This window comes from Akebia trifoliata, chromosome 6 (assembly GCF_017979445.1).
Source record: "Akebia trifoliata isolate Shusen 1 chromosome 6, ASM1797944v1, whole genome shotgun sequence".
NCBI classification, from domain to species: Eukaryota; Viridiplantae; Streptophyta; class Magnoliopsida; order Ranunculales; family Lardizabalaceae; genus Akebia; species Akebia trifoliata.
In genome coordinates this window covers 245263-257902 of record NC_141380.1, presented here as the reverse complement: position 1 = coordinate 257902, position 12640 = coordinate 245263, and the positions used below count along the sequence as shown (strand labels likewise).

The following is a 12640-nucleotide window of genomic DNA, read 5'->3' as shown; positions in this document are numbered from 1 at the left end:
ATTAACTACTTGATCTTCCTATGGTTTCCCTAACAATTCGATGTATTTGGAGATATCCCCTTAAGTTCTTTTCTTATGCATTTTTTCACGGGGGAAAATAATTTTAAAAAATAAAAATAAATTGCTATTAATTAAGTGTATTTGCGCCAATAATATCCACACCAATCTCTCATTGTAATGTAATAATACAGAGACAACAATACCCATCCTTCTCTCATTAGAATTGTAATATATTTATATATTATTTACATAAATATACTTCAAGTATATATATATATCTCTAATGATTCCTCAAATTCAAGCAGTTGAATTTCAGTTCATATATATATATATATATATATATATATATATGGAATTTGGAATGGTTAGAGAAATGTGTCCAAAGCATCTTTCTTCTTGCAACCCCAACTACGCCTCCAAGCACACAGGGAGTTGAAGAGACTAAGCCTATAAGATTGAAGAGAGATGATGTTGGCTGTTGATTGAGACTTTGGTAGAACAATTTCATACCCATCATTCATATATTCTGTCCCCTCTGGAAATAACTGCCATATAAAGCTACCACTTCCACTCCCTCCTTTCTTTGCTGACTCCAACATTATCTTATACACTGTATTAATAAATGTGTCTCTGTACGACGAGCTGTATCCGTTGTCCTTGGAAGATACTCCAAACTCTGCAAAAACCACCGGCATCCCAAGTGTTTTCTCAGCATCGTCGATATGTGCTTGCATCCATGACTTCACAAACTGGAGGTGAGCGTCCGAGATTGATTGTGAAATCCTACACAACAACAAGTTCAATTAGTTCAAATTTGTGGTTTAATTTTAATTATGCATACTAGAGAATCATTACTTTTCCAATATGTATTTCTCACCAAGAGTCGGCATAAATGTGAACAGATGCAAAATCAACACCAAGAGCTTGATGGTTCCGAATAAAGTCTGTCCCTACTTGTTGTGCAAATGTGTTGGGATTAACTTGAACTCTGCTCGGTGTTGAAGGACCGTAAAATCCTTCTAATCCAATCTCCAATAGGTGCTTTGGATCGATCGTTTTCACGTGCACTGCCATTTCTTTTATCCATTCCTACAAAATCAATGGGACGACTACATAAATTTTATTTATTGGAATTTAGAGTCAATTATTTCCTCAGCTGATTGTTGAAATAATCAAACCTGCAACTTATCACCAGATGGATCCGAAAGGCATCTTGGCTCATTCATCAATTCCCAAGCGAAAATGGTTGGGTCATCCTTGTAGGTCACGTTGGTGAACGTATTTACTCTCGTAAGAACCGTCTGCCTCCCCAAGATAGAACAAGTAATTTTTGTAGATTAAAAAAATATATATATTAGAGGAGTTCAATTAGAAGGTGGCAATTGGATGGGATTTGAATCGGATTGGTACCAAATTGATATCATAATAAATTTATTAAAACCAGACACTATCTGGATACAATCCGATCCACCATTTCAAATCTGAAACCAACAATTTTGTTTGATCGATCCTAATCCAATTTGATTAATTATTAATAAAAGTAAAGATCTTACCATAATATCGAGAGAAGAGTAAGTATTATTGAACACAAAACTATTACAACAAGATGAGTATTATTGTCATAAATCTACAGAACAAATCTAAGTTAATTTTTTTAAATTAAAAAAAAAAAAAAAAAAAAAAAACTTCCAATATATTGGATGACATAACAAGATTATCTACTTTAAACTTTTAAATTATTCTTTCAAAATTCTCTTGACTAATAACAAAATTTGAAAAGACAAGAACCCATAATTTTGAATAAACTTGATAATTGAGTTGCAAGTGCACATTCCATACCTGCTAAAAATACAACATATACAAATATTTAAATAAAAACTCGTTCTAGAGTGACCTCAAGATTATACCTCATATCTCGCACGTCCTGACGTGAAAGTGTGTAGGAACCATGGATGCTTTTTGACTCGTATCTAGATGACAAGCATCCATGGTTTCTACACACTTTCACGCTAGGATGTGCGATGTGAGGTACAAGCTTGAGGTCAGCATTATTCTTAAATAAAATATAACAAATAAATATACATCATTAATTTATATATTATTGGACAGGCTCCTTCTTGGAACCTAATTCCTTGATCTTGACCCGTATATTTCAGATAAGAATGGATCTGATTACGGATATTATCCGATCCAGTGATAAGTCTGGAACATAATAAAAAGGAATAATAATAATAATAATATACCTTGACATAATCCTTATAGTAGCTTTTGAGTGTTGGATCTGAGAAGAAATCATCATCAGATGTGAGATTGAGGCCAGCGGATTTTCCCCATTTAACATATTGTGCTTTGCCCCCATATGCTTCCCAGTTGTTAGATAATGAAAGTATAAGCCTCATCTTATACTTCTTCGCTTCACTAACTACGAAATCCAGTGCCTACGCTTCCAAAAATAAATAAAATAAGGACTATAATTTTGGATTTCTAGTTAGTAAAATAAAATCAACAAAACTATCCCAATGTCACATTATTTTGGATCGGTAGAAAATGAGTCCTCTTGTCCTGAAAATTAAATTTCATCACTATCCCTTTATTTAAAAAAAAAACGGGCCGGGCCGTATATCCGTCTATAGATCAGATCCCAAATCCAAACTATTGATGGCCGGCCCAATAGAGTGAATAGTGAGATAGAGTAATAGTACCTTGAAGACGTCTTCATCGAAAACTGAAGGGGATTTCTGAAGGGCTTTCCATCCGCCATCATTAAAAGCCCAAGTCCGACATACAGTCAGGCCCACCGAAGATGCTTGTTGGAAGAGCTCGGTAACCTTACCTCTAGTAGATTTATCCGCAGCAAATACCATCAACCAATAGGTGTTGAACCCATTTACATAAAATGGTTGGTTGTTAACCACAAATTGGTTCCCTTTCTTCTCCACCATCTCCCATTCCCCACCTCCTCCAACTCCAAGCACACTCCACGAATCATCATAAATCCTAAAATTATAAATAATAAATAATAAATTATAAATAATCGAAATATGTGAATTAATATTTAAATAAACTTATCAATTTTACTGGTAGTGGGTTGTACCCATGATTTCCCTCAGAATAAGAGAAATGATTCTCTGATCTCTCCACTATTGATCCAAAATACTCATCATCTCCACTTACACCAAGATCATTAGAGCTTGATATTTCAACAAAAATCAAAAGCATGGATATCATCAAGAGAAGGGGTGAGAAACAACTGGTTTTTCTCTTGTGGGTGTCCATCTTCTTGAGTGACTCAATCACAACTCAATTTTGTTTTTCTTGAATTACATGTGTATATAAGTATAGCCAGAGTTGAAAGTGAAACATAAGAAAGAGTATGGAAGAGGGCATGATATTTGACTTGGAAGCAAAGAAATTTTCAGAATTTGCTGAGTTCTAGCTTAGGTTCCTCATCCCCTTGAGAATTAAAGATTTAAAAAAAAAAAAAAAAAAAAATGAATTAGAAAATAAACAATGTTAGGTGGGAACTAGCAAAACCGAATTCTCACAAAATAAGTCGTGCAGGGGTGACAGAATTTACTCCGATTCTCACAATTCTGACGTGGACATGCATACATAACCGTAGATGGTTTTTACTCGTATCTCGAGGAAACACATCTATGGTTATGTGCACATCCCACGTCAGATTTGTGAGAATAGCAGTAAATTTTTTTTTTTTGTTGTCATTTCAGCATTTTCCTTTAAAGTGTGAAATAAAGAGGAATCACTGTTACGTCTAAGAAATGACGTCATTAACATCTTTATTAAGGCAAAAGACTTCTAAAGTGTTGCAAAGCACCCCCTTTTGATTCATCACAATGTAACTTACCTTGGAAAGGAAGAAAATAATTTTGCTCATCCACTACTGGACGAAGATCACGTGGCATTCTTTAGACCCACCCATTGACACCCCATTAATATTATTTTGTATCCAATCCGAGGAGGACTAAATCCTCAAAATCATCCATGTTTCATCATGGGCTCGTTATCCATCCATGGGCATGGGCTCAAATCCAGTGACTACGAAATCATTGATCTTGCCGATTTGATTCAGCTAGTCCAAAAGAGTTTTCGATGTGATGTAGATGTATACGAGGGATGGATGGATGATCAAAATAGAGTGAAGGCCACCCTCTGATCCTTACATGCAGATGAGAGGGAGAGAGAATCTGACAAGTTCAGGTTTCTCTTGTGGGGTAACTTGTATTCACTCGAGCTATTTCAAATCATCTTCGGAAAGACTTATAAAAAAAAAAATTTTAATTAAATATTGTTTTACGACCACTAGAGCTATTAAACCTTTACCTATCCTCCTCACGGGTAATCATGGTGAAACTGGGAGTGGAAGTATAATAATAAAATCTTAATTCGGTGAACAAGGATCCCACATAGATTCCATTTCTTCTTATATTGGTTGGGAGAGTTGCGTTTCGAGTGACAAGTGTGTATCAAAAGACAGACAAGTTTGAGCATTTTAAAAACGTGTTGTGTGCAAGAAAACTAAATTAAGAGATAAGAAGGCACTAAATCCCGAGGTGTCCAACTCTGAAAGTAACAACACCCAAATCCGAAAAAAAAAAAAAAAAAATCCTAACAAGCATTTAACTTGACCCTGACAAAAATGATTCAAAAATATATATATATATATATATAAGATCCAACCGTCCAGTTTCTTCCCATATCCAAAATAATACAAATCTACTTGGGATTGTGTTATTTTTCCTCAGTCCTTTTCCGTGAATCAACTAAACCAAGAGACCAGAGACTAGTAAGAAAGTACCAAAAATCAAGAAAGCTCAGTAAAATAGACACTGCAGGGGACCGCTTCTGTCACCTAATAATGCACATCCAAATTTGACAATTTGAACATGAACTGGACCACCTTGAATGATCAAATTTGTTGCCAACTGTCACCATCTGTTACCCTCGCTGCTGCTGCATCATCACCCCTTTCCGTCTCTCTCAAGTATCACTACTACAATACATTTTGATAATATCCTTGTATTTATAAATTTCAAATAGTAATCACCATTCTACAATAAAAGGTCTTTCATTTTAAAAGCAAATTCAAATGTCTTTAACAGGATTCCAACAACCTTAGTGAGCCAAGTGATGCTAAAATGAGTTTCGTCATTCAATATTACATTAGAAAAAAAATGTTCTTGCTACGCTATGAAGTCTCTCAACCAGAACTCAACTGATAACATGCAATTTTCTTCAGCAAAAGTCTAAGACTTCGGGAGAAATATCTGATCAACTAAAAATGAGACACCTGCCCAGCTTATGTGCCAGCCTTGCGTCGTCCAACGCGGGCAACAAAACCAGCCTTGATGGGAGCCACTGATCGCCCAGAGCCACACTGCAAAAGGTCCCCAAAAAAATAAAAATTAAATGATATTGTCTAGGGGAATTTTTGAAGTCCATGTCATACTAGAATGTGCAGTCTCCTGCTTACAACATTCTATTACACTATTACTAAGACAACAGTACAGAAAAAAAAAATCTAGGAAAAAATTATTGCCCAAAAGCTCTCTTCCACTTGATTGAAGCAAGCAGCCAACAATTTCTTTTTCTAAAGAGGCCTCAGAAAGGTTGTAGATTCTTCTTATCATGGACGAAAAAATCAAACAATGTAGGCAAATATCTTTGCAGATCACCAAGGTCCTCGTTCGAAGAAAAAAACAAAGATGAAATAAAGAAAGGTACTCAACAAAAAAATAATCTAGGAAAAAAAACTGTCCAAAAATCTCTCTTCCACTTGATTGAAGCAAGCAGCCAACTTTCTTTTTTCTAAAGAGGCCTCAGAAAGGTGGCAGATTCTTTTCATCATGGATGAAAGAACCAAACAAAGTAGGCAAATATCGTTGCAGATCATCACGGGTCTCCTCCGAAGAACAAGATGCACTGAGAATAGGTACTCAAAATCCACATCACCTCCCAACATCCAATGATTTCTCCATTTCAAGATTTATCAGCACCATTTTCATGCAATACATAAATGTAGATAAAACCCCTTAAATATATATATATATATATATATCGGTGGGAACTTTTTCACCCCCTTTTATTTTGGTACACCTTCCCTCTTTATTTGGCATTTTCTTTTGTTAACAAAGCATTATGTAACAAAAACTAAATTTTGGTCTCCACTCAATCTGAATGTCTGATATTTGTTTGTACGAGCCTGATCAATGACCATGAGGTCATTTCTGCAGCAAACAAATAACTACACAGGACAGTAAATAAATGTACCTTTCATATAGCTAGAAGTGCTCCAAACAGTAATATTAGCAGAGTTGACCAACGTTTAAATAATCCAAATTAACAATACAGCATTCACAAAATATAAAACATTCGAAGTCACACAGATTGTATAACATAAACATTGACTGAACACTAAATTTGGCCAGAAAAAATGTCTGGGTAATAACAGATTATACAAGGGATTACCTGTTCGCATCTGAGAAAGAACAGCCGGTTCTCCTTCGAAAGAATTGTATCTGGACTTTTGCAGCCATTGCATATAACATATTCATCTGGGAGCACGGTAAAAGGTAACAATGAAAAACGAAATTTGATAATAGCAGCAGAGACAGGACAGCTTGACAAGTATCTTTAAAGGATATACACAAGTTTGTTGTTCTCCACGGTTCTGGCAAACCAGTCACCACAATTGGTTGAAAACACAGCTTGAGTTTTTTATTATCAAATATCAAACCAAATACCAATTCACACTGTAGGGCACAGCATAATGGTTATATAGAGAAAGAATTAGTTAACCCATGTCTCAGCCTGATCATCTGTGGCATGGACAACCCTGCTTGAGCAGTTGGACCTCCTGACTGAGTTCTAAAACTATCCGAGGACCTAAAATTCATTTACCATCCATAATCACTGGATTAGATTTACCTTTGCTCCTCCAGAAAGTGATGTATATAGGCATTTACTTTTATTAGACAAAGCATGACTATACAGCAAGTATGGAATGTATGAGATAAAGAAAGAAAAAGGCCATGCAAGCAAATAAACACTTGGGAGAAAATGGAATAGGAAGGGAAGAAAGTCTATATATCTACTGTCCATACAAGAAAAAAAAAAGGACTTACTGACATATCTTCGCAAAATCCCTTCAAAATTTTTTGGAGCAAATCTTCCCTTAACAACTAATCTCTGTTGTCCATCAAGGGATCCACTTGTTCCCATTTCAGCAAGTAAGAAAGTCATGACATGCTCTGGCTGCCTATGCATCCTGGAAAATGAAATGTGATAAAACTTAGGACTTAGAAATGGCAAGAAAACTTTCCCCTTTTCTTCTAGAGTTGACATCAAATAGCATATCTTCTAGCATTGCTACCAGGCCCATATATCCATCAACCAATTCAATATTGAATCAAATTGCAATGGTGTAAATGATGAATGATGACATTTTATATCCTGCAGGAGCCCCATCAACCCCAGTTTGCCAAATAAGAAGACATCCACATCGTTAGCTGATCATAAACTCAATGAGCACCAAGATCATCAACCAGAAGCAAAAATTGTTATTAGTATTTTCAGGAAACTTCAACTTGATTGAACAATCCTAATTTCCGTTGAACAATATGTAGCTAAAACAACATGAAAGCAACTTATCTACAGGTTTAATAACATACCAACAATCCTCACAAACTGAGATGCATACCAAAAGAGCTCATTTTTTCACAGGCTTGAAAATAAATCAACAATACTCATAATTTTTTTTTATTGATGATGATTATTGGAAGTCATCACCAATAAAACATTATGGGTTACTCTCCAAAAAAAAAAAAAAAAAATACATTATGGGTATTGTCAGTGTGTTTCCCAACTTGTAAAAAAAATGAGTTTGGCATGTATTTTAGTTTGTGTGAATTGTTATTATGTTACTATGTAAATAAATTATTTTCATGTTGTTTTGGTTACATGTTGCTCGATAGAAACTACCACTATGCAGTCAAACTCGAGTTTCCTAAAAACTATTTTTTGTTTCTTGCCCATGATTTTGGTGCTCCTTGAGTTTATGACTAGTTAATGATGTGAATGTCTATTTCTATTCAGCAGGCTTGGGTTGATGGGACTTTTGAAAGAAATAAAATATCGCTATTTACAATATTGCAATTTAATTCAGTATTGAATTGGTATTGGAAATAATCTAGTTGTCTAGTTGTTATTTTAGTTCTAGTTGTTTTCTACTAATAGCTTTATTTATTTATTTTTATCTAAGGGCCGTTTTGTCTTTTTACTCTTTTTATTATTATTATTATTATTATAAATTCCTGCTAAGATCTCAGATTGAGACTTGACTTGATTCTTCTCAAATTCTTCTATCGGAAGTCGTCACCACCAACAAAGCCCAACTATCTGGGATTGCCAGCATGATCCATGTCTTTCCATTCCAACAATGTTCAATCTATGCATGCACCAAATTTACAAATTCAACAAGCATACAATGAATGTTCACCGAACATTGAAAACAAAATACATTGTTTAAATGTTTTAAGGTACCGCTAGAGCTATTTAATATTTCTTTTGGTCTGAATCTTTCCAATTCTACAAGATAATCCATTGATAGTGAAAGGCTTAAAGAATACGAATAACTTTACAACGATATCAAACCTGCAACCCAGGCTTGACTGATTTGTAAATGTTGCCATCACTTGTATGCCAAGTAATCGACAAAGGTTAACAAGGGGATTTTTCACTATGATAAATTAATGCACTATCAATGGTCAACTTGCAAGCCAATAATTGACTCTGCCTTGGTAATCATTGACCAAATCAACATTCATGTTTATAAATAGCAACACCAAAAACTGACTTTACCTCAAATCATTACCTGTCTTCAATATCCACACCTTTTGTAATTGTCTTTTCCATAGAGCTTTACTTCTCTATTGAATGATTGTACACCTTTCCTGATCTATCTAAATCTACAAACCTATGCTTGAATATTTTGATAGTATATGCCCATATTTCTTTTTCTTTTTTTCTTTTTTGTTGATACGTCTATGTCTACATTTCTCACTCCCCTCATTTGCCAAGTTCCTGAATGCTTTCATCTCTTTCCTTTTACATCAGTCAATATCTTTTCGCTTGCTTTATCTCACAATATGGGATACATATTTATCTTCATAATTGGTTACTATCTTTAAATCATCTTTAACCATTTCCTAAAAATCCACGTCTTTGGTGTTGACTTGGAAGAATTACATTACCGCAAAATTAGTATACTTGTTTGGGAGCCAAATATATTAACATCTATCATGCACATGTGCTGATACAATAACAATACTAAATAAAAATAAAATGTAAATGAGTCATCTATCTCAACAGTCAGCAACCTTGCAAAAACATTACTGATAAAAGAAACAAGTGGAGCAGACTGAAAAATCTCAACGTACGTCTTACACAGATCCATAAAATTAACGAAGACTGTCTTTTTTGTGCCTTCACGTAGTACTTGTGGTGGCCTCATCACTGTCCTGCGTCTATCTCCTGCAAGCTCTGGATTGTTTTCCCGCAGGATGTTGAACACCCTACCTAGAAGCTGCAATAGTAATTGAAATATATATATATATATATAACATAGTGAGTCACAGGCATGAATTATATTCTTGCATACGTTAATGACAAGGATACACAATATAAGTCTTTGCACCAAACAATTCTTTGCAGCACTCTAGATAGTTTTTTTACATCATAAGAGAACATTATGATATTAAAAAAAAAAAATAAAAAATGGTGTCTATGGTAAACTTAGTTAGATCATGCGGTAAGCATAGTGTTCTCACATTTAAGTAACCAGATTTAAACAATTCACACCCACGACCACAGTTCTTAATATTTTCCTTCACTTGTCAGTTGTCACTGAAAGAACTCATACCCAAAATTTCATTCTCAAATATAAATAGTAAACTAAACAAACATAATATTTATTTCATTGAAATATTAACCTGCAGATGTCCTGGTCTAAGTAAAAAATTAAACATGAATGGACATGATGACTAAAGATGCAGCTTGGTGTGAACGAAAATATTAAAAAAATACCTCTTCATATTCATAATCACGATCACTTCCTTCCCATGGATGCCGTGCTTGCAGGACAATCCCTTCTCCTTCTTCATCATCTCCTATATTTTCTACAAGATGAAATACCTTATGTCAGTTTTAAAAAAAAAAAATCATAATTTAATTGAAGATATTAAAAGAAGGAAACCCTTTTAGATTTAGCACTGTCAAATAACAGCTTTGAACATAAACCATTTCTTTTTTAATAAAAAGTGAATATATACATCTTAGGATTCTTTTTTTTCTCTCCTGAAAAGTGCAACCAACAAAAATGAAATCTGCTTTAAATAATACGAGTCCTTACCATCCAGATCTTCTACAACGCCAACGTTTTCATCATTCATAAAATCAGTTTCTACCTGCCAGAATGAACTCCACATAATTCATATTGCATGCAAACAAAGAAGTTATAGTAATATTGTTACAAACATGCTTAGGTAGGATTCACAAACTTACAGGTTTCTTCTTTTTCTTCTTTAAACCAGTAAATGAATTTTCAACCCCATCAGAAACTGCAAATGAGTTATCATAAGCCTCCAAAAGAATGATTATGTGCAATGTTAAGCATTTTAACCCCCCCCCCCCCCAAAAAAAAAAAAAATAATAATAAAAATAAAAATAAAAATAAAAATAATAATAATAATAATAATAATAAAAATAAAAATAAAAAAATAAATTAATTAGTTAACAAAAAAAAACAGAAGAGCAAATCTAATGTTTTGAGTACTTGGACTCTAAATGATCCTCCTGAAGCATAAAGGTCTTGACATGTGTTGAGATAATGTGCTTAAATATGTACATATTCTGTTTTGAATGATTGGACTCAAGACATTCCAAAAGAAAGTACAAAATAACGTAAATATTAGAATATTCAATTTGACAACAAATTCTAATTTGTTGAATTTAAATATACCAGACAAGCTTTCAGTTTTCTCAGCCAATTTATCCAAAGAATCATCTGCAGGATCCTGAATTACAACTTTCTTTTTCTTCTTCTTCTTTGTAGGGTCGAACGGGGCTAGCTGCAAGGAAGTGGTTCACGAGAATCATAATGTCAATTGTAACATACATGATGTGAATTACATGACCAAAACACAATCAACATCCATTTGTCATCATCATCATAAAAGCTTTATCCCAAAAATTGGGGTTCAGTTCAGCTAAATTGATCTTGTTCCTCCTATCAATTCTGCCTAAATGAAGTGTCTTTTGCTAATTCAAGTGTGTTAATAACTTTTTATTTTTATTTTTATAATTGAAGATATCTTCTATCATCACCTCAATCCACATTCTTTTTAGTCTTCCCCTATCTTTTTAGAACCTTCAGGCTTCAACTTGCAAAGTCTTATTAACTGTAGTAGTTCAATGCACGACTTAAATTTTTAATAATGCATTCATTTATAAATTTACCCTTCTTAGTTTTTCCATTCATTATTGAAGTCATATCCTAAAGATTTGGGATATCAATCATCTTGACATTTAGATGAATTTTTCCATCCTAGTGAGCATATAACCCATACCAGCATCAATTTTCTCACGTAAATTTTAAGCGGTCTGAGACCCATCATATTTCTATATCATCTGCATCTTTGTTCGTATGTACAACAATTCGTACCCTATTGTATCCTCCTGTAAACTACCCAACTTAACAAACTTGACAAAACAACAAATCCAATTTAAAAACTGAAAATACCTAAAGAAATATATTTTTCAGGGAGAAAAAAGAAAAAAAAGAAAGGAAACTCACTTCTGCCCCCTCGTCCTTCATGTCAACAGCAGGATTTTCTTCCGCCATATCTACTCCAAATCGAAGAAGAGAAAGACTGAAAGATTAGATAAAATATCTCTAAACCATGACAGTAAAATAAGGAAAATTTATTATTGAAGCAAACTCTAAATTACTCAACACACACACACACACACACACACACACACACACACACACACACACAAAAAGGACCTAATAATGTGAGATTAAAAAGCATCACAGTAAATCCACATAGACATTAAACCCTAATCCATCTTAAAACGTGAAATGCAAAATCCAGAATGAGAAGATTATTAAAAAAATACAAGCATGGATTGCATCACCAAACTGAAAAGAACTACAGAAAAAAAAAAAAAAACAAATTACAGAACTATCAACCGAAAATGATCGATAACTTTAATCCAGAACAAAATAGCTAAAGTACATGTCGAGAATCTACGGATAAGTAGCATAGAACCACGAAATTTAAGGATTCAAAAACCCTAAACGCATTTTAGCATGACGAAAAGAGTCTGAGATAAAGAAAAATTAAACAACAAAAATGCAATAAGACCACATAAATCTGAAGCCCAATAAAAAATGCAAACCTTAGAATAATATACCTTGGAAATGGTGATTGAGATCGAAATTCGTTATCCACTACTTTTTCTTGTTATTATGGGATCGCCTGCTGCTCCTCTTGCTGATATGTCTTTCTTTCCTTTAAGAGGGTCTAGTTCTTCGGTTGCTTTACAATGGGTGCTCTATTTG

The 12640-nt window shown here is 33.9% G+C and overlaps 2 protein-coding genes and 2 non-coding genes across 5 annotated transcripts; all 4 read right to left on the bottom strand.

Annotated features, from left to right (window-relative positions):
* Window positions 1-130: 130 nt before the first annotated feature.
* Window positions 131-3462, bottom strand: LOC147399341 (mannan endo-1,4-beta-mannosidase 6-like). The gene is made up of 6 exons (XM_086444650.1): window positions 3095-3462; window positions 2703-2997; window positions 2244-2438; window positions 1179-1301; window positions 878-1089; window positions 131-783 (listed from the first exon to the last, which is right to left on the bottom strand). The coding sequence occupies exons 1-6, from the start codon at window positions 3274-3276 to the stop codon at window positions 366-368; spliced, it is 1425 nt and encodes a 474-aa protein (XP_086300776.1). The 5' UTR covers window positions 3277-3462; the 3' UTR covers window positions 131-365.
* A 1605-nt stretch (window positions 3463-5067) lies between these two features.
* Window positions 5068-12640, bottom strand: LOC147399338 (eukaryotic translation initiation factor 2 subunit beta-like). 2 transcript variants are annotated; one of them, XM_086444647.1, is made up of 10 exons: window positions 12493-12640; window positions 11870-11919; window positions 11036-11144; window positions 10579-10634; window positions 10427-10481; window positions 10102-10193; window positions 9456-9601; window positions 7143-7285; window positions 6487-6572; window positions 5068-5395 (listed from the first exon to the last, which is right to left on the bottom strand). In XM_086444647.1, the coding sequence occupies exons 2-10, from the start codon at window positions 11915-11917 to the stop codon at window positions 5318-5320; spliced, it is 813 nt and encodes a 270-aa protein (XP_086300773.1). In that variant the 5' UTR covers window positions 11918-11919; window positions 12493-12640; the 3' UTR covers window positions 5068-5317. The 2 variants fall into 2 exon arrangements, with proteins under 2 accessions (XP_086300773.1, XP_086300775.1); XM_086444649.1 differs by having other exon boundaries at window positions 11870-11945; window positions 12493-12609.
* On the bottom strand, window positions 5613-5704 carry LOC147399340 (small nucleolar RNA SNORD34). Its single transcript, XR_015179557.1, has one exon. It is a non-coding gene; the product is annotated as a small nucleolar RNA SNORD34 (small nucleolar RNA).
* Window positions 5831-5922, bottom strand: LOC147399339 (small nucleolar RNA SNORD34). Its single transcript, XR_015179556.1, has one exon. It is a non-coding gene; the product is annotated as a small nucleolar RNA SNORD34 (small nucleolar RNA).

Bases quoted from the DNA above. Each gene is read 5' to 3' on its own strand.
- LOC147399341 (XM_086444650.1), bottom strand. From the start codon at position 3,276: ATGGACACCCACAAGAGAAAAACCAGTTGTTTCTCACCCCTTCTCTTG. The intron at 2,439-2,702 runs GTACTATTACTC...TTGGAAGCGTAG, and splicing joins TCGATGAAGACGTCTTCAAG to GCACTGGATTTCGTAGTTAG. The intron at 1,090-1,178 runs GTTTGATTATTT...TTGATTTTGTAG, and splicing joins CATCTGGTGATAAGTTGCAG to GAATGGATAAAAGAAATGGC.
- LOC147399338 (XM_086444647.1), bottom strand. From the start codon at position 11,917: ATGGCGGAAGAAAATCCTGCTGTTGACATGAAGGACGAGGGGGCAGAA. The intron at 10,635-11,035 runs GTATATTTAAAT...ACTCATTTGCAG, and splicing joins GAAAACTGAAAGCTTGTCTG to TTTCTGATGGGGTTGAAAAT. The intron at 6,573-7,142 runs GTAAGTCCTTTT...CCGTGCTCCCAG, and splicing joins GATTTTGCGAAGATATGTCA to ATGAATATGTTATATGCAAT.